Source organism: Schistocerca piceifrons, chromosome 7, assembly GCF_021461385.2.
Source record: "Schistocerca piceifrons isolate TAMUIC-IGC-003096 chromosome 7, iqSchPice1.1, whole genome shotgun sequence".
NCBI classification, from domain to species: Eukaryota; Metazoa; Arthropoda; class Insecta; order Orthoptera; family Acrididae; genus Schistocerca; species Schistocerca piceifrons.
Window position 1 is genome coordinate 191,705,705 of NC_060144.1, and position 24,519 is coordinate 191,730,223.

The 24,519-nt window shown below is 38.4% G+C and overlaps 1 protein-coding gene across 3 annotated transcripts in view; it reads left to right on the plus strand.

The window, feature by feature from the left end:
• The window catches only part of LOC124805288 (THO complex subunit 2), a 318,134-nt gene that overhangs the window by 217,792 nt on the left and 75,823 nt on the right, over positions 1-24,519 (plus strand). For all 3 annotated transcript variants that reach the window (XM_047265797.1, XM_047265799.1, XM_047265798.1), the window contains exons 24-27: positions 3,405-3,624; positions 12,297-12,450; positions 17,617-18,034; positions 18,235-18,278. In XM_047265797.1, coding sequence (XP_047121753.1) covers positions 3,405-3,624; positions 12,297-12,450; positions 17,617-18,034; positions 18,235-18,278 — 836 coding nt within the window. The remainder of the gene's footprint in view (positions 1-3,404; positions 3,625-12,296; positions 12,451-17,616; positions 18,035-18,234; positions 18,279-24,519) is intronic.

A 24,519-nucleotide genomic window follows, 5' to 3' on the forward strand; every position in this document is an offset into this window, starting at 1 on the left:
ACTTTCAGATTGTTCTGAATTTGAGTGTATGTTAGTCCAAAGTCTTTCTTGTTTATAGGTAGCATGCTGTCCATTGCTTTTTTCTCTTTCTTTTTAGCCACTTCCACAAACTCACTCCTCTGTTACTATTGGTCAGAGGGAAAAGGTCAGTCAGTGGCAGTTATTATTGGGAAGGATTGTTCCTGTCAATGGTTTAGATTAGATTAGATTTACTTTCATTCCAATTGATCCGTAGTGAGGAGGTCCTCCAGGATGTGGAACATGTCAGAAAAACAGCAATACATGAGAAATATTTACAACTAAAACAGATAAGCTAATGTACCATTCCACAGGTCCCAAGTGGAATGATCGTCATTTTTTAATGAACACTATATGAAAGAGTCATTTTACAAATACTAATGCACTGAATTTAAAATAAAAAAGTTTATTTATTTATTAATAAACATGTAATACAACAACTATAATACTTATTTTCACCAAGTGAGGTGGCGCAGTGGTTAGACACTGGACTCGCATTCGGGAGGACGACGGTTCAATCCCACGTCCGGCCATCCTGATTTAGGTTTTCCGTGATTTCCCTAAATCGCTCCAGGCAAATGCCGGGATGGTTCCTCTGAAAGGGCACGGCCGACTTCCTTCCCCATCCTTCCCTAATCCGATGAGACCGATGACCACGCTGTCTGGTCTCCTTCCCCAAACAACCAACCAGCCAACTTATTTACAATGAACACATTACTGCACTGAAATTGTGCAGAAGTTATATTGTACTTACATATATACACACACACAAATCATTTAGTTTTACTGAGAAATCCATCAATGGAGTAGAAGGAGTTGGCCATCAATAAATCCTTTAGGCTTCTCTTAAACTGAATTTCATTGGTTGTTAAGCTTTTTATGGCTGCTGGCAAGTTATTGAAAATGTGTGTTCCTGAATAAGGCACACCTTTTTGTACAGGACTAAGTGACTTTAAATCCTTGTGAAGACTATTCTTATTTCTAGTATTGATTCCATGAATTGAGCTGTTGGTTTGAAAAAGTGATACATTTTTAATGACAAATTTCATTAAGGAATAAATATATTGGGAAGCAGTAGTTAGTATCCCTAGTTCCCTAAACAGGCTTCTGGAGGATGTTCTTGAGTTCACACCACATACAACTCTTACTGCACGTTTTTGTGCCCGGAAAACTTTTGCTTGGCTTGATGAATTGCCCCAAAAAATAATCCCATATGACATTATGGAATGAAAGTAAGCATAGTATGCCAGCTTTTTCATTTTTATATCCCCTATGTCTGACACAATTCGCATTGCAAATAGAGATATGTTAAGACGCTCCAGCAGTTCTGTGGTGTGCTCCTCCCAGTCGGTTTGTTTCCCGTCACAAACAAAATGATTATTAAAGCGGAATTTTACGGTTCATTCGTTAGAGAGGTCCAAGGCTGGTGTAGTCCAATATTTGTTTTACCGCTGTATTAAATATGGACAATAGAACACGAAGAATGACCAGTAGTCGAGCAGTGACAGCACCACCCTGGCCCGCGCTGACTGCTACAGCCAAGCAGCAGCACTGCTCAGTTGCTGTTGGAGTACTCGTTCTTCTTCGCGTTTTACTGTCCCTGTTCATTCATACTTAGAACAGATAGACTAGACTAATTTGGGACCGCTTTATCGAACAGGCACCTAAAATTCCGCTTTAAAAATAATTTTGTTTGTGACTGGAAACGAACCGACGCTTTCCGTGGACACCGGACGTCGCAAAAAAAAAAAAAACGTGATGGACAATACTTGTTTGGGCTGACTCCAGCTACACATAAAATTCCAAATATCTCCCGAAACACCAGAGAAAATGCAGCTGGCGATTCTTAACTGAGACATCCGGTGTATGGCCTAATGGATAAAGTTGAAATACCTGTGAGATTGTTCACAACTGATGCTGTTGTGTACAGAAGTTGATCCTCAATGAATATCGATGCAAATATCGCGCATAATCAGGGTTAAACTCCGTTATTGTATGCTAATACGATTGTGGAAGCAGTCGCATTCATTAAATATCTGGGAGTATGCGAATGGAGCGATTTAAAGAGAAATGGCCACATAAAACTAATCGTACTTAAGGCAAATATCTGACAGATTTATTGGAAGAATCCCCAAGACCTGTAATCCACCCTCGAACATGACATGGATTTTTTATTTTTATTTCCAAACACGATCTCAGGTCTTATCCACCGACTTACACATATACGTCCTCATGCCAGCAATTTTATAACCATTGTCACAAGCTTGTGTATGGAACCTTGCTTCAAGATATACTACATTCAGAAAAATTATCAATAAGTTTCTCCAGTGTTAATAATGTTGAAGGCAATTTTCTGCATTGTGTGCATTAGATATTAATTAAATATCTCTTCTAAAGTCAGTATTTGGTTTTCTTGCTAGATTCCTTTAATATAAACATCCCCACCCCCCACCGCTGGGTTCTTACATTTATTGTATTTATTTATTGTTGAGTTCATTTGTATTATTCCTTCTAATTGCCATTTTCTTTTCTTTTTTTCAATCCATCATTACTACTACTATATACCTAGCTAATTCCAGCGAAGTGCTTGCAGATGTACTGCCTCCCACCTACATCTTTTTCTGAGGTCTTCTCTTTCCTATTTCCTCACTTCCACTTTAAACCCCACAAGTCCATCTAACATAGGTTCTGCTACTTGCTAGGAGTACTGTTTTTATTTTGTGTGTATCTGTTGACTGAACTGAATTGTGCCTTGTGAAGATAAGCTGTAGTCTGCCAAGGTGGGCCGGCCGGAGTGGCCGAGCGGTTCTAGGCGCTGCAGTCTGGAACTGTGCGACTGATAGGGTTGCAGGTTCGAATCCTGCCTCGGGCATGGATGTGTGTGATGTCCTTAGGTTAGTTAGGTTTAAGTAGTTCTAAGCTCTAGGGGACTGATGACCTCAGAAGCTAAGCCCCATAGTGCTCAGAGCCATTTGAACCATTTTTGAATCTGCCAAGGTGTCCCTTTATGAACTTAACAAATTTTGAAATAGAATTTTCCTTCTTATACAACTAAAATCTGACGCGCACAATTTATTTCTTCCATTCCACTGGAACTTCCCTAGTTCAGAATCAGTTTAGTATGTTTCAGTGTATTAGATTAATTTCAAGATTTCCACTGGAAAAGTTACATGGAACTTCTTATGTGATATTTTCCAGAGTCAAATAGCAGTTATCTTCTCAGACTAGTACTTCAAAAATAATGAGCATTGTGCATCTTTAATCAATATCAATCACCCTTTTTTAAAATTTCATTTTTAATGCTTGAAGCAGACTTTAGCTGCATTTAGTTATTAGTGTAAGTTTCACATTCCTGTAGTAATGTGATAGCTTTTTGTCATATACAGAACGGGAGCGCCCCTCAGAAAAACATGAAAAAGGAAAGGAAGTCAGTGGTCGAGAATCGAAAGAGAGATCTGAACGCAAGACTGAAGGTGCGAGGCAAGGAGCAGGAGGAACATCTCTCACAAATGACCTGCCTTCTACAAAGCTGCCTTCAGCTCCCAAAATAGTACCCGCTGGACATGCTATCGCTGCAATGGAAACCAAGAGGGAACTGCCACCAGTGTAAGTATTGCATCGTGGTTTACTTAAAATGTTGATTGTGGCATACAAATTGAAGTCTTTACTGGCTTTTAGTTATTGTTCTTCATATATATAAACACTCTTCCGTCTAACATACTACAATCGGTATTAGTCCTTTTCGCAGATGACTCTAGTATTGTAATCAGTCCAAGCTTACGTATAGAAACAAAGCTCTTAAAAGCTCATTGATTGGTTTTCTGCATGTGGTGTCACCTCCAATTGTAAAGAGATACATTGTGATCAGTTCTGCATATTTTGGCGAACTACACCAACGATAAGTGTAACACATGGTGAGGACGTGGAAACTTCGAAATTCTTAGGTGTCCGTATTGATGAGAATTTAAATTTTGAAAAAGCACATTTTGGAATTCCTAAAACAACTTAGTTCAGCCACATTGGTACTTAGAATTGTTGCAGACCAGTAACTTGACATATCTTGCATATTTTCATTCAGTAATGTCCCAGAGTAATGTTCTGGGGTAACTCATGTTTAAGAAAGAAAGTCTTCTGCATGCAAAAACGTGCTTTAAGAATAATATGTGGTGCTCGCTGATGCTCATATTGTAGATATCTGTTTATGGAGTTGGGCATTGTGACTACAGCTTCACAGTATATTTATTCCCTCATGAAATTTGTTGTTAAATAACCCACTGCAGTTCAAAAGGGTGTACATAATTACAACGCCAGAAGGAAAAGAGATTCACTACTCCACATTAAGGCTGTCTATGCCATGAAGAAGGTGTGCACAACCCTGCACCAGAAATTTTTAATCATTTCCCCAGTGATATAAAATGTCTGGCAGGCAGCAAAGTAAAATATGGAAAAAGGAGAAAAAAAACTGAGAAAGTTTCTTCTTGATAACTGCTTCTATTCCATAGAAGAATGTCTATTACTGTGATATGATGTGTAAAATATGGTGAGTAGGAATTATTAATTCACATCTGCACATCTTCTTTCTTTTGTGAGAGGAGGGGGTTAGGCACAGCTTACAAATGTTCAGAATGGAACTGTATGTAAAAATTAATTTCCAAAGTGAATGTAAAATTACTTGTTCCACATCATTGTGATCTATCATGCAAAATGATGCATTGAACATGAAACAAACGTAACTAACCAGCCTCTCCACGTAATGGTGTTACGACTGCCTTTGCCCTACAAAGTAGGTCGTCATTTTTCCCAGCAATGATAAGTAGATGCAGAGAGAGCACTTCACGGCCACCACATAAAATTTTTGAGACAAGTGAGGGAGTTTAGCTCTTCCTTTAGTCAGTCGTGGCCACTCACATTGGAATCCCCATGGCCACTGCTGCCTTCTTCCCTACTTGAGTGCTTGGACTGCTTTGAGCCAAGTTATATTGCACACAGTTTACAGACGGAATCAGTTATTGCATAGAGTGTCTTGTGGATTTAAGTGTGGAGATTTATAGAATAAATAATTAAATAAATAAATGAAATTCAAAAGTGATTGCAGTGGTTAACATTTTGACTTGTACAATAATAAGCCACAACCAAATCATTGAAAAAAATGCTGTCATAGTGGAGTGAGTTATCAGAAGGGATGAAGTTATAACCACATTATTCGGTGTACTGTACTGCCTCCACAGCAGGTTGTGCCACCTGGATTACATATGTTGACTAAATTTTAGTAACCAATAAGACTACAAAAACTGAAAAAATAGTAGTTAGTGCTAATTAACTTACAGCTTCCTCAAGGAGTGAAAGTTAACAATGTATCAAGGGACTGCACATTTGCAATCACCATAATGGCCATTGAAGTGGCGTACTTTTACATGCAAAGGTAATCTAAAATTATGAGAATGATAAAAATCAAAAAAACAGTAATAGACATTTTTGATGAATCTCTAGGGACTGCCAGAATATTTTTCCCTTGAATTAGAGTTTTCCAGAATGTTAACCCTGGTATGCTAAACATAATCAGAATTTGGGGTTTTTAGGCCATTTAGATAGCACTCCTTAATCTTAAACTCAAATGATTTGGCCCTGATAAATTCTAAGATATTTCATTGGTGCTACACACTTTTCATTAACTTAATATGCATTTTTTTTTTTTTTTAAGTCACATATCAAGTACCAACCATTGTTTTGCTTTAGATGGAGAAGGAGTTGTTTACATTAAGAAATGTTTTTGATCCCTCCTCACCTTTCCAGTCAGTGGCCAGCATAACATACTGACAAAAGGTGCGCTTTAACTGGTTGAGATTAGTTAGAATAAACACATGTGCACTGAGGAAAAAACTTCACACCTTACTTCTAACCCACGAGGCCCAACTTCTTATGTAAAATGTCACTGACACTGCTTTCTCTTAATCATCCTGCATGATACTAAGAGCTACTTTCATTTTTTACTCTTTTGTTTGGAGTGTGTGTGTGTGTGTGTGTGGGGGGGGGGGGGGGGGGGGTGAGAGAGAGAGAGAGAGAGAAACGATGATGATATGGTGAATGATTATAATTATTGGAAGGAGAATCAGCATTGGTCGTCTCCCCCCCCCCCCCCCACACACACACACACACACACACACACACACACACACACACACACACAAAATGGATTTGATTTTCGGTCACTTAGTGACCATCCTCAGTGCTGTAATATACAATTAGAATTGGTAGGCACTGGTATCAACAAGCTATTTTATGTGATCGCTCTAAGCTTGTTGATACCAGTGCCTACCAATTTTAATTGTATATTACAGCACTGAGGATGGTCACTAAGTGACCGAAAATCGATTTTGCGGATAATAAAACAAAAAAATATGACCAATGCTGATTCTCCTTCCAATTATATCCACTATCTGGTCGTGGTGCACAGAACACTCCATGGAGTTGCCAATCAATAAGATTATAATTATGCTGCTGCCGATGATGATGATGATGATGATGATGATGATGATGGTGAAGATGGTGATATTAGTGGAAGTAATGTGCCCAAAACAATGTCATTGCTGTCATTAGAAACTAACGTTACTTACCCAAAACTTACGCTGTATGCGGAAAAGAACCCAGTCTGATGGTTCTGGAGACGACTGACTTGGGAGGCAAATTAACTTATGGCTTGTTATTAGTGCTCGTACCCTGTAACTTACACTGGCAGTGTAGGTCTGTCCAGTTGTAACTATTTTTTGTAGCTGGTCTCCCCCAACCAAACACATTTGTATCAGCATCTTATTGGGCCCAGTTGTGAAAAGTATTGTGGTATTGCATTTGAAAATGGATAGGAGTGTGTTAATAGAGAATAGTACAAGTGTGAAGTGAAATGATTGAGCAACTTGGGATCAACCTGACCAGCAGTATCACAACTCAAACCAGCTCTCTGGTAAAATACAGGGTGTTTACAAATGATTTATCAGGTTTTAGATAAATATTTGACTATTGCATACACGTTAGTGACTGATACATTATTGTGAAAGTACATTTTCAAGTTTTTTACACATAATTACAAATGTTCTTTGTGCTCTTCTGATGTTACAAGACAAACCTCTATGAAGTAGTTAAATTCGACTCACACACACTCAAGCCTGTCCCTATGCATATTTGCCAATGCAGCAGTGATGTATTCCTGGAATTCAGTATTGCCAGCAGAGGTGCACATAAATATTGCCTTTCACATACTGCCAAAGAAAAAAAGTCATGGACTGTATAGTCAGGAGACCTTGAGTATCACCTGAAGAGTGCCCAACCATCCCGAGTGCAGTGCCAAATCCATTGATTTTGAAGTTTCTTATTCAGATGCTGATGCACTACTCTGTGACAATGAGGTGGAGCTCTGTCTTGTTGGAATATGAAATTTGTGTTATTATCTTAGGCCTACAATTAAGGAAACAACCAATCTTGCAACATGTGTAGGTTCTTTGTATCCATCAGTTTTCCCATGAAAAAAGTAGGGCCCCTACAGCACAGAAGACACTCACCTTTGGAGAACCTCTTTCAATCTCCACTGCAACATTGTGATTTTCTGTCCCCCGTGTGCAGACATTGTGACAGTTCAGTTCACTTTAACAGGAAATTTCTATGGGACAAACAGGTTTTAAGAAATCCCTTCACCACTTCTCTTACTGGTAAATTCATATAATTCGACTTGTTTCTTCTTAGCTGAATCAAAACACACATTTCTGTAACACTATAAATGATCGGTCTTTTCTCCAAATTAGTTGTCCCAAAAGTTTGTTAGAGGCAGCAACAGTGTGTGTGTGTGGGGGGGGGGGGGGGGCAGTCTCAGTTGAGAATGTCAGATGTTGTTGGATGTTTTACAAGAACAGTGGTATAATATGTGTTTACAACTACATCTATGCTAAGATGGGTAGTACTTGCTGAGTCCATGGTATTTTTGATAAACTCGCCTGTGCCCACACCACTCCACCCCCTTCTGCTGTGTAGTTCTAAATAGTGAACCTTGGGGACCTCAGTATTCATTTGCTTGATACAAGCTTGGCAAATCCGGGTTTCATGAGCTGGGGATTGGTAAGTGCTATCAGCCCTCTCTAAATATAAGCTGTGGCCATGCTTCAGTTACCAACGTATGGCACAGTGGTGGAATGTTGTGTGTCACAGAGAAAGATGATCTTAGCTTAAATGCCTGGATCACATTGATTGTATAAACCACTATAAAGGTGTGCTGTGCACCAGTGAGACGTATGGGTGTTGATATGGAACAGTCATCAGCAGGCAACCACTGGCCTACCAGCCGCACCTCAGTTGTATGAAGGCAACTCACACTTGCCAATATGTCAAAACATCGCACAATGCATTTCAAATGGCGGCATTCACACAACCAATCAGTGGACTGTCATGTCACATCACCATCACGGTGACTCAGAAAGGAGATTCTAACCATGTCGTCATCAGCTAACATCAGAAGTTAACCTATTTTTGCTGTGCTATCTCATGTTATAGTGATGGATTTTGTGTCTTATTAATATTCCATGACACCTTGGATGGCTTTTTAAATTGAGTGTTCTTCCATAAGTGAGGTTATATATCTGAAAGCAAAAAATTATTTACATTTTACAATAGCAACAGGACTGGTGCCTATGCTGTGTATAAATAAGAATCTAAAATGATGAAGCAAGGTGCATTAAATATCATTTTTAAGTGAAAATAACAGCTCTAATGAAGGAGAAAAATACAATTTTTTATTATGCTATTAGTCAAATAAGAAGAAGAAGAAAATATGTTGGATAAGATAAAACGGGCTCTATTCCATTATAAATGTTTTTGCTGTGTTTGTATGTATACATTTTTGCTAGCAAACAAATGTTGATGTTTTTAAATGATGTTTCACTTCTCAGCACTTAACCACACAAAATTGATTAATAACATGCATTATTAAGTTTGCTTTGGCCATTAATCAACTTATTATAATAGTTTGTCCCTTAATTCCAATAATATATTTTGACTTTGTGTATCACAATAGTATCTCATAATCTTACTTTCACTGTTTGGTACTGTGCTTAGCAAATTGTGTGACGTTCAGTGTGAATACACTCTGATGTGATGGTGACATGACATGACGCTCTGTTGATTTGTAGTGTGAATTGGACTTCAGGTTTACCCATGCAAGTGGGGCCCTGTGCATGTGGACTCCATCCATTTCATTTTTAAATGGCCAATCCATACATTACAAATAAAAATATAAAGATGAAAAGCCTTCTTTATTTTTGTGTTAACACAATATTTAAAATAATTTTTGATGTGTTTAGAAAGTACAGGTCCAACAAATTGGTTATATGATAGTTGTAGTAAACTATTAGCATTTTCTTCATTCCGTATGATCAAGAAATTGTCCGGCCCAAGGTTTGGTGAAAGGCGGCATCCCTAGTTTAACAGTATTAATTTCTTCAAAGAAACCCATTGCTTTTTGTCCATTGAGTTTTTCCATTTTGTCAGCTTCAGCAGTTTCTGTTAGTACATATTTCCCCTTCATAATATCTGTTCCCATTTATTCTTCTCATTTTATATTTAAACCCCCTACAGTACCTGGTAATTTATTTTTTTATTGTATCATAATATCTCCTTTGCTTACAGTTGGTCACTGGTGAGGTTTAGTCTCCCCCTTGAATTATGACCTTTCTCTCTCCATTTCTCTTCTTTATGAAATTTATTAAGGGTACCCAATTGTTTCAAGCAATTTAAAATTGAAGTGACTTTTGGCCACTCCTTTCTTATCATGTTCTCCTGTATGTAGATGGGCGTCCGATTGATTAATACTCTCATTAGATAGCTATCACTTATTGGCTCATCTAAGAACTTTACCTTTGCTGGGTGCCATTCAAAATGTTTTTAGAACTCGTCCCATTTAGGAATATATGGTCTTGGGTCCAGTGATTCTACGATTAGTTTCTGCCGTACTCCTTCAGACCAATATTTCTCTTTAAATTCCTTCTCAAAATTTTTCCAATTCTGGAACTCCTTTGCATTAAGGTCTCCTCATTCTCCAGCTCCAGCATTTAACTATTCTTTTACAAATTTTCTTTTCTTTTTATGATTCGTTAGTGAAAAAACGTCTTCCAATGTTCATAAAAGGACAACAGGACACATTTTCCCATCATGCTAGAAACATGGAAACTTCTAGTCAAAATTCCTCCCATCACTCATTGGCATTCCCTATCATTCTGGGTGAGGGCATAGTAGATCCTTTTAATTCTCCGTAGTTTTCAGATTCCTCAAATTTCACCTTCAGATCAGTAGAACGGGTCCTATTCTCTCTATACCCACTAATTTACTTGAAGTCCTTTCAGTACATTTAACATCTGCGTAATTAGTCATCTCTGCCACCTGCCTTGTAAGTTCCTGTAATCTATTCTCAGTAGGTTATATTCTTTGTACAAAATTCACAGGCACTGACTGTATCACAAATACACTTCTCAGGTTTGCCACTGGATCCCACTGTATATATCCCAAAATATTTCATCGATGTAGCTGCTAGACATCTTCAGGTGGTGGAAATTGCTGTTGTCACTGCTGCAAGACACCACTGATGATAATTGAGTGGCGATATTGAAATTTATCAGGCCATGAGCTGGCAATATGCATGCATTGGAAGACGCTCACAGTTGAAGGAAAGCAGCACTCGTAGTGCCCCCGCTGGGAGTCGCAGAAAGGCCTTCCGTGTATGCGCTGTGTACGGTGACTGTGTTGCCAAACGCTCCTGTGGTTAAAAGCTGAATTAAATCTCAGCAGTGTGTTGCATTGAAGTTCTTGTTTTTCCTGTTTTGATTTAATGGCAGCCAATGCTGGATTCCAGGTGGTGCTAATTGAAAACCTGCATCCCTGTTGATAAGACTGTCTGCCTTACAGATATGTATGGTCTCCTAATCAACAAAGTCCCAGAAAGATGACACTGGGGAAAATATAAAAATCGCAAGGCACAAGATTGTGGGGGGTAAGGAGGGTGTGGACTCGGCTCAGTTGACCAGTAATGAAGCCAATACAATCCTTGGATATTCCAATATGATTCGCCAGACATTTTGAATCAAATCATCAACAAGTTTGTGAAGTTTTATCATCTGTGGCTGTGTTTGGAGGTCCACTGCGTGTTCATCAACAAATACGGCTTTTCAAGACTATCGGCTACAAAATTTTACTATCCATCAATTTGCGGTAGTCGCCATAAACAGCCTTTAAATGGCGATGGATCTCAGTAGAAGCAGTTAAAAATGTGATAACAGTACACTGACTCACTTACATAACACTATAGCACATCTCTATACTTCTGCTATTCAAAATACACTTAGTGTACACAGTGCATTCAAACTGCACTTGCATATAGAGAGAGAAGTTAGGTTCCACATGCCACCTGGCACGTTTCTCAGTGTCATTTTGTATGCATTCTACAAGCATGTGTGCATTTCTTTTCAGCCTATCCTTGTGTATTGCATTTTGCTCGTCAGAGATAATTAACAAGACCTATTACTTTAATGATAAGCTTTCCAACGTGCACACACACACACACACACACACACACACACACACACACCTTCTGACATAATAATCCGTTAAACAAAACATAGTCAAAGTAGACGTGTGACTGTGTTGGTAGCAGGAGTATGAATACTAGTCTCAACAATTTCATGACATTACACTACCAGATAAATCAATTAAGTATCAGTTTTGAAGAAAGGCAGAAAATAAATTGGATACTGACTAGCAGCAAGTGCATCCAAAACTATTTGTCATGAAATTTAAAAATTTCACAATTAATTGATAACTAAAATGAGTTGCCCTCCCCTCTAACTCAGATCCTAGGTGTGCTCTTGCTATATCTAATACCTGTTTAGAAAGACACTTTCTACTCATGAAGTGTGGAAATTAATTAAATCCGCATATCTGTTAAAATGTTTTATTACTGTCTGTTTGTCATTTTAATACCTTGAACTGTAAGGTATCATTTTACTCTCTCTTACAATTAGTAAAATAATTATGCTGGTTTCGTAGATTGACTTTTTGTAAACTATCTATTACTTGACAGAGAGGCAGACAGAATATGTACGTTACTCTGCATTATGTTTGTTAGTCACTCTTGTCAAGGTTTTTAGTTATTGTTCTCTTTTACTAGAAATGTGCAAGACAACTTTTATATGATGTTGTGTATAAATCAGTACGTGTATTGCTTTTACACTTAAAAATTTATTTTGCAGAATTTCGAAAGAGAAGGAAAAAATTAAAGACAAAGATTATGAACCAAAGGAAAAGACAACAAAGAAAGATGAGCGAAGGGAGGAATCTGAAAGGGAGAGGCGCTCCAAGGAAAAAAAGGAAGAGAAAATACCGCGTGAAGAAAGACTGTATCGAGTAAGTGTGGCACAAAAACAAAGTAGTTGTGTTATTTAATAATAATGGAAAATCACTGTACACCTATTCTCCTGTTCTCTAATTTCCGGTCTCTAGCCTTCACACCCTTCCTTTCCTCCCCCTCTTCTTGGTTTCACTGGAAGGGGCAATGAAGCCTTATGTTGAAGGGGGAGGGTGGTGATGTGATCAACTGACAAAGTTTGAGAACCTTCAGTGTTAAACTGTTTGTTTATGTGACTGTCCTTTGCTTTACACCTCCGCTACATAAAAAATTGTTCACCGTACTTATTCCTTTCTTACGAGTTGCAGTTTCTTAATTAATACTACACTGAAACACCAGAGAAACTGGTATAGGCATGCATATTCAAATACAGAGATATGTAAACATATAGAATACTGCACTGCGGTCAGCAACACCTTTGTAAGGCAATAAACGTCTGCCACTGTTGTTAGATCGATAACTGGTGCTACAATGTCAGTTTATCAAGATTTAAGTGAGTCTGAACGTCGTGTTCTAGTTGTTGCACGAGCAATAGGACACAGCATCTTTGAAATAGTGATGAAGTGGGGATTTTCCCGTATGACCATTTCACGAGTGTACCGTGAATATCACGAATCAGGTAAAAAATCAAATCTGTAAAATCGCTGCAGCTGGATAAAGATCTTGCAAACCCGGTACCAAGAACATCTGAAGAGAGTCGTTCAGTGTGACTGAAGTGCAACGCTCCTGCAAATTGCTGCAGATTTCAGTGCTGCGCCATCAACAATTGTCGGTGTGCAAACCATTCAACGAAGCGTCGTCAGTATGGGCTTCCAGAGCCGAAGGCACACTCATGTACCCTTCATGACTGCACAACACAAAGCTTTATACCTTGCCTGGGCCTGTCAACACCAACATTGCAATCTATAAAAAGGGGAGAAAATCGGATGCACATAATTACCGGCCAATTTCACTGACATCGATTTGTTGTAGAATCACGGAACATATTTTGTGTTCAGGCATAATGTCCTTTCTAGACTCTGAGAAGCTCATCTGCAGAAACCAGCACGGTTTTAGGAAACAGTGGTCAAGCGAGACACGGCTGGCCCTCTTTGTGCATGATATGCAACAGGCTCTAGATACTGGCTCCCAGGTTGATGGCATATTTCTTGACTTCCGAAAGGCATTCAACTCAGTTCCACACTGACGCGTGCTCCAAAAAGTGCGCACTTACAGTCTATCCAATGACATATGCGGTTGGATAGAAATGTTTCTAACAGGCAGAGAGAAGTATGTCGTCCTGAATGGGGTGACTTCATCAGAAAAAGCATAACTTCAGGTGTGCCCCAGGGCAGCGTAATAGGTCCGCTGCTTTTTACGATTTACATAAACGATCTGGTTGATGGTATTGACAGTGGCAGTAGACTGTTTGCCGATGATGCTGTAGTTTACAAGAAAGTAGTATCACACGAAACTTGTGAACAAATCAATGAGGATTTGCAGAAAATAAATGTGTGGTGTAATGACTGGCAGTTATCTCTAAATATTAGTAAGTGTAACCTACTGCATATAACAAGGCAAAAATCCCCATTAATGTACAAGTACAAAATAAATGCCTAGTCTTGGGAAGTGGTAACATCCGTCAAGTATCTCGGTCTGACTATTCGAAATGATCTCAGATGGAATGATCAGATTGCACAATTAACAGTCAGGGCGAACTCTAGATTGCAGTTTATGGGTAGAATCCTGAAGCGATGCTGTCCTTCAACAAAGGAAATAGCGTACAATATGTTAGTTCGGCCCATCTGAGGGTACTGTTTGTCTGTATGGGACCCTTACCAGTTGGGTTTGATTCAAGAGATGAAGAAGGTCCAAAGAAGAGCAAGATTTGTGACTGGTACATTTAGCCATTGCAAGAGCATTACAAATCTCATAGAAAGTTTGAAGTGATACACACTTGCAGGTAGACGACACGCCAAACGAAAGGGGCTACTCACTAAATTCCGAAATTCTATCTTCGCCGAGAATGTAGAGCATATGTTATAACCAGCAACTTCCAAATTGCGCAATGATCACCGTTAAAAGACAAAGGAAAGTAGAGCTCGTACTGAGGCATTCAGACAGTCATTTTTCCCTCATGTGATCCACGAGTGGAACAGAGGGGGGAAATAAGATTTTGGCGCGAATTGTGCCCTCCGCCACTCACCGCTTCGTGGCTAGTGGAGTATATATGTAGATGTAGCATTCAACTGTTGATGACTGGATACATTTTGCCCAGTTGGATGAGTCTCATTTCAAATTGTATCAAGCAGATGGACATGTACGGGTATAGAGACAACCTCATGAATCCATGGACCTTGCATGTCAGCAGGGGACTGTTCAAGTTGGTGATGGCTCTGTAATGGTCTGGAGCGCATGCAGTTGGAGTGATATGGGACCCCTGATATGTCTAGATACGACTCTGACAGGTGAAATGAACGTTAGCATCTTGTCTGATCACCTGCATCCATTCATGCCCATTTTGCATTCCGAGAGACTTGGGCAATTCCACCAGGACTATGCGACACCCCACACGTCCAGAATTTCTAAAGAGTGGTTCCAGGAACACTCTTCTGAGTTTAAACACTTCTGCTGGGCACCAAACTCCCCAGACGTGACACACTATTGAACATATCTGGGATACCTTGCAATGTGTTGTTCAGAAGAGATCTCCAACCCCTTGTAGTCTTCCGGATTTTATGGACAGCCCTGCAGGATTCATAGGTCGGTTCCCTCCAGTACTACTTCAAACATTAGTAGAGTCCATCCACGTCGTGTTGCACCACTTCTACGTGCTCACAGGGGTCCTACACGATATTAGGCAGGTGTATCAGTTTCTTTGGCTTTTCAGTATATATCTTTGATGCCTTATTGTATAAAAAGTTAATCAAACAAAACTCGTGAAATCTTGTGCTTTTGTCAAACTCCAACACCCAGAAAGCTCACTCCACTCCTGAACTTGCGATGTTTGCAACTAGAGCTGACTTATCAGCAAATTACGCTGTGGTGTTATACATGGGGGGGGGGGGGGGGGGGGTGTTCTCTTTAAAATGACATGTGATATCCGTACAATGTTTGGTTCTTGTGCAATAAATAATTGAAAGTGTTACTGGACTTTATGTACACTCTGTATATTGAGTCCTATTCCATGCTGCGCGCGCACACACACACACACACACACACACACACACACACACACACACACATTTAAATAGTAGTGACACATATGTTAGTTATTTTGATAAATTATTTATCTCCTGCTTATTCATTAATGAATGTTGGTGATGCATCTTTATTGTGTGACCCGCAGTATGTAGTAGGTATCTGCACTTCATAACCTGTTACTGCTTTATGTTAACTAAACAAGATATTCTTCTTCATCCTTATCTTCTTTTTCCCCTCAATCTTCCCTTCTACTACCAACTGGAGAAGCACATATTTGGTGTCCTAAAAGGTATGTCCTAGGTTCTTATAAATGTTATAATTTCTGGCTGTTTCTGTGGTCTTCACCATACTTCAGTGTTAGTTACTCGTGCTGTCCATGGTATTTTAAATATTCTGTGGTAAATTCACATTTCAAAAGTCTTGACCCTTCTTGCAGTTATCACATTTAGCATCCATCCTTCAGAATCATATAAGAAATGCAGACCAAATGTAGCACCTTATAAATCAAACTCTGTTTAGGTCTGGACCTGAGCTGCTGAGAATTATCGTAAATTTTATAGACATTACGGGCATTCTCCATCTCTGATCTCCAGTCTTTACATAGCAGCGTACCAATGTACTTAAACTTATCTACTGTTTGTATTAAGGAGCCATTGAATCACAGATTTGCATTTGTAAAGGAGTCAGGCTGTCATGTGACAATCAAAAATGTGTCTTTTTGGCATTAATATTCAGACCTAAATAACTGTTATATTCTCATACTACATTGGTGAGTTGTTGAAAGTCATCAGAATCACAGGTCACCAAACATTTAGGTTTCATAGACCATATGCCAATTTTGTGTGTTTAGAGTAAATCCCTTGCCTTTCATGTATTGAATTTTTACAAAGTCGTCAACTGCAAATGTGTTTCTGACAGCTGACATGGGCTACTCACTTTGGTAGGTTCATCTATATAAATGTAGAGTGAAAAACTTAAAAAAATATCAAGTTTTACAGATTTATTACTTTAAATTACACAAAATGCAATCCTAAAATACTTTGCTGAATCACGACCAAATCCGCTACAGCGTGTGCTGCGGAACTTGAAACCAGCATCGAAGGAAATACTCTTACAATGTTTTAATTCAATATGACAGAGAGGCAACTTTCCCAACTCATGGAGCGAGTCAATTTTGATACCTCTTGTCAAATCATGAAAGGACTGAACGTGTCCCAGTAGTTACCGAAGCATCGCCTTAATGAGCTGTAGAGAAAAGACCTTAGAGGGGACGGTTAACTGTTGTCCAGCCTGGATGTGGGAGACCAGGCAGCTCCTAAGTCGCTCCCAGCGTAGGTTCAGCAAATTTCGATGCACTGTCAACAACCTGACCTTGCTAGAGGCAGCTGTTCAGTAGGCTTTCCTACATAAATAAACTGTGGAGGTATCTTTCTTTTTTTTATATAAGTAAGATGTAAGGTGCTACTTGGAGACACCTTGTTCTAGGGCAGTTCCACAAAGGAAGCTTCTGTCGCCATCTCCCCATCTTTTTTCAGCCCTTTTTACTAAGCAGCTCTCTCTCCCTCTCTTCCTCCTCCTCCTCCCCCCCCCCCCCCCCCAATGTACTAATACATTGTAATGTTAATTCCTCCCCCTTCCTCCACCTCCTCCCACCATCACCCACAAGTGTATATGTTGTTTTTCGGAACCCAGTCGAATAATTTTGCTGGTATAACACTTTATGAAAGTGTATCTTATAAAGTCTTAAATTGGTGCATGTTTTCCTCAACTGATAAATAGCTACTACAAGAATTTTTGGAAAAAGTTTTCTGTCACCATTTTTAATGAGGTGTGGAAAAATTGCATGCAAATCTTTATTTTACAAGTTGTTTTCATTGCTGAATAACATGTGATGGTTGTAATCAAATCTTTCTAATTTACAACCTATTTTGTGTAACTCTTTCCGTAACAGGTGTTAAGTTCAGGTTTTTCTCAATTTGCAGCAGCAACAGCCTCAGCAACAGCAGCAGCAGCAACAGCAACAGAGCCAGCAACAAGAGGATCGCGATCGAGACCACGAAAGAAGTCGCGATCGCGAAAGGGAAAGAGATCGCGATAGGGATCGCGATCGCTACTCCGAATCGGCGGGACCTTCCGTCAAGGACGAATATGGCACGACTGCATCCATCACCCGATACGGAAGTGAGCGTGACCGTGATCGTGACAGAGACCGTGAGAGGGAGAGAGAGCAGCGGTACTACACAACGGCGGCTGCGGCAGTGGAACGCGTGGAACGCACACACTACTACCAGCCGCCTCCTTCCAGCCAGCATGATGACCGTGATCTCAGCTCGCTTTCGAACTCCAGTTCAGGTTCCACACACCGCCGCAGCCAGGAACCACCAGACCTTGTTGATAGAGGTAAAGACAATCTTTTAATTTATTTTTATATTATCGTAATAGGTGACATTGTAACTGGCTGTAGGTGTGTATGCCCTTACTCATTTATATATAAAATATCTTTTTCAAAGATCTTTCATTTATGTTTTAACGGTTTTCTTGGAATATTAACACAATTATCTCCTACTGTTTGTTGTTGCAGCATTTTTATTTGGTTTCAGATGTCAAGAGGCGGAAGATGGATGGCAGCTCGTCATCAACGAAGGTTAGTATTCAAGTCTCCTAGCAACGCCAGAGGAAGTTTTTGTGGTTACAGAGCTGAGGGCCGGTCAGCATAGTTAGTCATCACTGCTTCGTTCTTCACACTGAAGAAATTTGTTCCAAGGTTACTTGGCTGGACTTGTAATGTAATAAATAGTGCCTTCAGAAAGTGACATTTCGCTAGTGTGTGCGTGTGGTCGTTTGAAGAAGGTGGTTGTAAGTTGTGAAGATTCATCATCTGCTGGTGATGAAGATACCTACAAAAAGTGAAGTTATTGCAATGTAACATCTTTTCAGTTGTTAGCTGATGAACTGTCATATACAGTTAATCTCTTGTCTCTAATGGCTCTGGAAAAGAAACTGTTTCCTTATTCCTCATATTTACATACAGTTCCTTGTTTAAAAAGTTGTTGCAAACGAGAACCATCAGTGGGCGTCTTTAACTTATAATTTGCATTTATAAAGCTATTAGTCACCATTCAGTAAACAGTGGAGCCAAGTTATTCGTAGGTAATGTCTGGGTTACTGTTGCTGCAACCGCGTTAATCACAGTCATTCAGATTCTTTGAAAATATGTTTTTCATTGGAGACCAACAGAAGTATGACTGAGGAATTGAAATGTCAAGATTTAGTTTTACGAGTAAGTCACACCTCAAGAATGAGTTTGGAAGACATGCCAACGTGAACTACAGTAACAAATAATTACAGGCTGGAATTATGAAGAGTGGTAGCTCTTAAATAGAGTGGTTCATTTTGTCAAGGAAAACATCAGAATGTATTGAAGGTGATTATCTGTACATCGGAGTATCCTAGAAGATATTTAATGGAGAAAGAAGCCATTTATTGGCATTTCTGTAGAGAAAAATCTATAAAAGAAGATACCCTCCTTGAAAAGCAGAAAAATATTTGGATTGGTTTCCAAAATACAAGATGAATGACTGCTCATAAAAGAAGAATGTGAATAATCAAGATAATAAAGATGTAGAAGAAGACTGCTTGAAGAGTGTGGAATATTCAAACGATTTAATTTTCAGGAGCTATACAGCAGTGGATTTATTGCATTTAAATGCAGATATGTTAAAGGAAAGACCACCTGTACATCACAGAGCAGCAGGGAAGTTTAGATGTTATCATACTCCTGCACTGTTATAGAATGATCACGAAGAAGAATTAGTCTAAAATTTTGCCCAACCATTTGATGCGTGGGAGGAAATAACTTTATGAAGAAAATCCATGCTGATGTTATGGTTTGCATCCCAGTCCGTTTTTTGTATGATGTGTTACATAGTGCAAGCATTTTATGAGGGGAAGGCAAACAGCATTTCAACCCGTACAAGAGAATTGTCTGTGATGACCCATCTTCACATTATTTGAAAGCAATGATGAGAGGAAATGGTACGAATCGAAGCCTTTTGGAGACAGTGGACATCGATATTTGAGATTACAACATGACATCCAGTATACAAAAATCACTTGCAACATCCTGCGTCTTCTACATTGATTGCTGAAGCATATACACTCCTTTTTGTCCAGTGTAGGTGAGTACAAAAGAGGGAGGTATTTCGAACTTTTTTTTGGCGTGTTTTACTATAAGAAGTTGTTATAATTTCGCTTTTCATACATAATCGTTTGCATCTGTTTTTTTGCTATAGTTTTATCAAATAGTTAATCTATTAAAAAGTATTTTATCCTTCACAGTTTTATGATGTGCACAGTTCTTAAACTATTTAGTTCCATTTATCATCCAAAATTAAAAGACTAATTTAAATAGGTAAGTTTTTCTGAAAGAAGGTGAAGCAATTGTTGTTTGTATTTTATGGCTTCAGAGATAGAACTGGAAAATGTGCACGTAAGTCTTCATGTTCTGTTTGGTTTTTATTTATTTATTTTATCTGTCTACGGTCCTACTCTCCTGTCTGTCTGGTAAATGATGTTTTAACCTTGGAAATCATCATGTATGTTCAAGGTATGTGTATTTTATAGTATTATTGGTGGGATACTATTAACATTTTGAATGTATAGCATATACGTTATTCCCCAGTTTTACTGGTTATTGCTCAGTCGGCACATAAATACATTCACTTATGTCGAGTTCCAGGGCTTATGCAAACTGAAAGGGATCCTTGGTTAGGTACATGTCTACTTGAACAATATCTGTTAAAGAATTTCTGTCATAGTATTGCTTTTTCGCAGTGAACATTGACTGGAGTACTTCCAATCCATCAGCCACCACCTCATTACCATCATACATCTTACCATGTTGCAGTACTCATTGTACCAATGAGCAGTTTTGTGGATTGACTGTGGAAGTTTCGTCATATCCTATAAGTTTCTTTTTCAAATTGAAATGCATGTGACATAATTAAACATGTGTAAGGAGTGTTCAAATGAAAGGTATGAAACATCATAACTAACAAACCAGTTGAAATTTTCATGTGCCACTTTGGAATAATGTAATAGACATATAGTGGTCCCTTAAAAAATTCAAAGCTATGTCCTCAGTAGGCAAGGTGACACTCACCATTTTTATTGACATCTGAGATTGTCAAATTCATTGAACACTGAAGTGTACTGTGAGGCACTCTGTAGTCTACGCAAGTCTGTCAAGAACAAAAGGTCTGAGCTATTTGTGGAGTGAGTGATTCTGCTCCACGATAATGCATGTCCATAGATCTAAAATATTACACAAATTGTAATTGCCAAGTTCAAGTGGGAGCAGCTTGAGCATCAGCCCTACAGCCTGCACATGTCGCTCTACGACTTCTTTGTGTTTGGTCCACTAAAAAATCATCTCAAAGGGAAGTGCTTCAACTCAGAAGATGAACTGAAGGACACAGTGAAGGACTGGCTCCTGTCACAGTCACAGGGATTCTTAGAGCAGTGAATCCTTTGGCTTGTGAAGCAGTAAAATGGTTGTTCTCAGGCCATCAGTGAATACATTTGAATAAAGAATTCAATTACACCCATAATGTTGTTTCACACCTTTTCTTTTGTATGCCCTTCATAGTTACACTGTTTTACTAATTTTTTCGATGTTAGTGTCAACTTAGTTTGCTTGAATGCACATAGAGAGGCTTCTAAAAGAAGGTTTTCATAACTTTTATTTATTTATCATTTGAATTTGCTTTGTGTGCTTTTGCTTTAGTGAATGTATTTTCTATTTAGAGGACATTCATATTTACTGCCATTGCCCTCTCCTCCTCAGCCCTGTTTTTATATGTATCTGGCAGTTTATTTTTATTTGCACAGAGTATGTGTCAAATCTTTATGAGTTCCCTCAAATCTTTATCAGTTCCTTGTACACACGGAAATACGTAAAAAGTGTTGAGTTCAATTTTTATATTGAATTTGGCTCTTCTGTCAAAGATAAAAAATACTGAAAACCAATTTAGGTTTTACTTTATATATGTCTTTTATATTCATCACATTAAAGAATTGACTATCACTGTTCTATCCATTCATAATTTCAGTGCTGTTTAGAAATATAACAAGGAGAAGAAACAGTGCAGCTAGCCACAATATTGTTTAATGTACTGTTTTTGTGAACATTGCAAATCTTCCAGTGGCAACATACATTTCTTGTAAAAATATCACAGCCACAAGAAAGTATTTATCATCTCGTATAGTACAGAAACAAATTACTTGCAGTCTTCCTTTACGGATTGTGAGACATAGACAATCTGGGAAATGAAGAGAAGAAAATAAAGAGAAATTAAAAGAACATGTATAAAGTAAAGAAAGCAAGATAGGAAATGGCAAATAGAAGAACAAAACAAAAATGTTGAAAAGTAGCAAAACTGTCAGCTGAAACTATAGGAAGGTGTGTGTGTAGTTTTTTTTGGGATGGGGGTGTACATATTTATTATAGAAAGGAATCTGCTATAAACAGGGTGAAAAACATTCTGCTAACAAGTTACTAATAGTTTAATGGCAATAACCAAGCGTGTTTCATAGATGTAGTTAGTTATATCAAACTCTGTACCATTATTCTGGAGGTGATCCAAACAACAGTGAAAAGATATGTATTGGTTCCTGTCAACGGCTGCATTTAATCTTAGTAGAACAAGATACTCCTACACACAGTTGCATTCATACTCCAGGACTTTGTTGTGCTTTGCTAGTTCACAAGAATTAAATTGTATTTGCACAGAAGTAAGTGATTGCTTCAAGTATTATTAACCCTTCAGTAACGGTTATTTTTTTTCTTTATTTATTCAAGTGCTATATGTATTTTAGAGATTATCCATATTCCATCCCAGTGGTTATACAGACAGAGAACAGTGATTAGTACTTACAAGATCATAGTATTTAGGAATGATATTACAGAAATTATGTAGGCAGCTCATGGTCACAAACATCTGCTTTTGTTAATACAAACAAATTGTCTTCCATTTCTCTATAGGTAGCTACAAGAAAGAAGGAAAGTTAATGAAGTCTTTCATTACTGTAGAATTTTGAATATAGAATATTTTGTCAGGTATTTCTACTGTCTATTATGACAATATATAATGACGGATTTTGTATAATGTTGTAAAGGTATTGAGTGTCTTTGAGGCACTTGAAATGTGATACTTGTGGAAGGCTCTCTCATCTGATGTGGTCATATTCTTAAAGAGCCTTGACGTTCTTAAGAAACTAGTAATCCTTTCCAGGACAATCTTTCCTTCTCTAATTCCTACTGTGCTAAGAATAGTGAAGTTTTTTGAGCTCCTTAATCTTTAGTGGCAGAGTGCTGTGTAAAAGCCAAAAATTATCTTCTCTACTATCTTCATATTGTAACTGCATACGTACTAATACAATTTTCTGTCCTTGTATACCGTCTTACTTTTGTTCCATAGCAACTAGTAATAAGTCGCTCTTTTGTACATTTGTCTGTAACACTGCAGCGTAAACCAGTTTGACAACTCATTACCAGGTTTATTTCAGTCAAGTTTTGTAGTGGAAATGACCTCACGCTTGTATGCAGTCACCTTCTCCCTCCTATCTCAAACCGAGTAAGGTAGTGCAGTGGAAAGACACTGGACTCTTATTTGAGAGAACAGTGAGTCAAGTCCCCATCTGCCCACTTACTTTTAGGTTTTCTACAGTTTTCCTAACCCACTTAAGATGAATATTGGAATGACCCTGGCCAATTTCTTTTCCCAGTCTGTCCTTATGCTTCACTCCAAAAACATCATTGTTAATGGGACGTTAAGCTCTAATCTTTTTTTCTTCTTTCCTTCCTCTCCCACTACCTTTATGTTCCTCCAAACTGGTCATCTCTACTTTCCAATTCTTTTATTTCTTTCTTTCTGGATTCCTCATGTTCCTCCTTCATTTCTGCATTAGAGGGAGGGTGAGAGAGAGATAGAGAGAGAGAGAGAGAGAGAGAGAGTGAGAGAGAGAGAGACGTGTGCATAAGAAAGAGAGACATATTTAGAGATATTTTAAATTATGATTTTTTTGTCAATATGTAACTATTGAGCTTAGATGTGACTATGGTGTAAAATCAACTTGTGGTAAAAGTGCATTCCTTTGCACTTTTGAAGTATTTGAAAAGAGGTAATACATAGGATACCAATAAAATGGTGGTATTAGGTTATTTTCTGCTCAGACATGCACAAGCCACCAACTTGTGGTTTGTGACACTGGGTACTTTGTGTACCAGTGCCACTTGCCATTCCCCTCTTTTCCTGTTCAGTCTCATATGGTTCGTGGGGAGATCTATTGCTCATAAGCCTCCGCCTGGGCTCTACTCTCTCTTATAATATTTTGATGTTCTTTTCACCAGATAGATGTAGAAAGAAGCAATATATAGACTGACTCTTCTAGAGACATATGCTCTTTGAACTTTTAACAGTAGACCATACTGTATTTCCCATTTTGAGTCTGAACTAACTACTGAATTTTTGAAATATTCTAGGAATTGCAGAAAATTTTTGCTCAGTACACATCATTTGTGGTAGTATTGTAAATAAGAGAAAACAATTAATCTACAAGTAAATAAAAAGTGCAGTATTAGATACTACCATAACGCTGTGTGGATGTCATGTAATTAAAGAATGTTATACAGGTTTCAGCATTGGAATAGAGAGGCAGAAGATATAATGTGATAGCTACAATCAGTTATAGATCCAAAACTGTCTCCAAATGCTGGGTGCAGGCACATGGATGTAGGTATTTGAGCAGAATCCTGAAGACTCCTTGTTTGTGTTCATCATCTACAAAAGAAATTAAACAAATCATTGGCATTTTAAAGCATTATG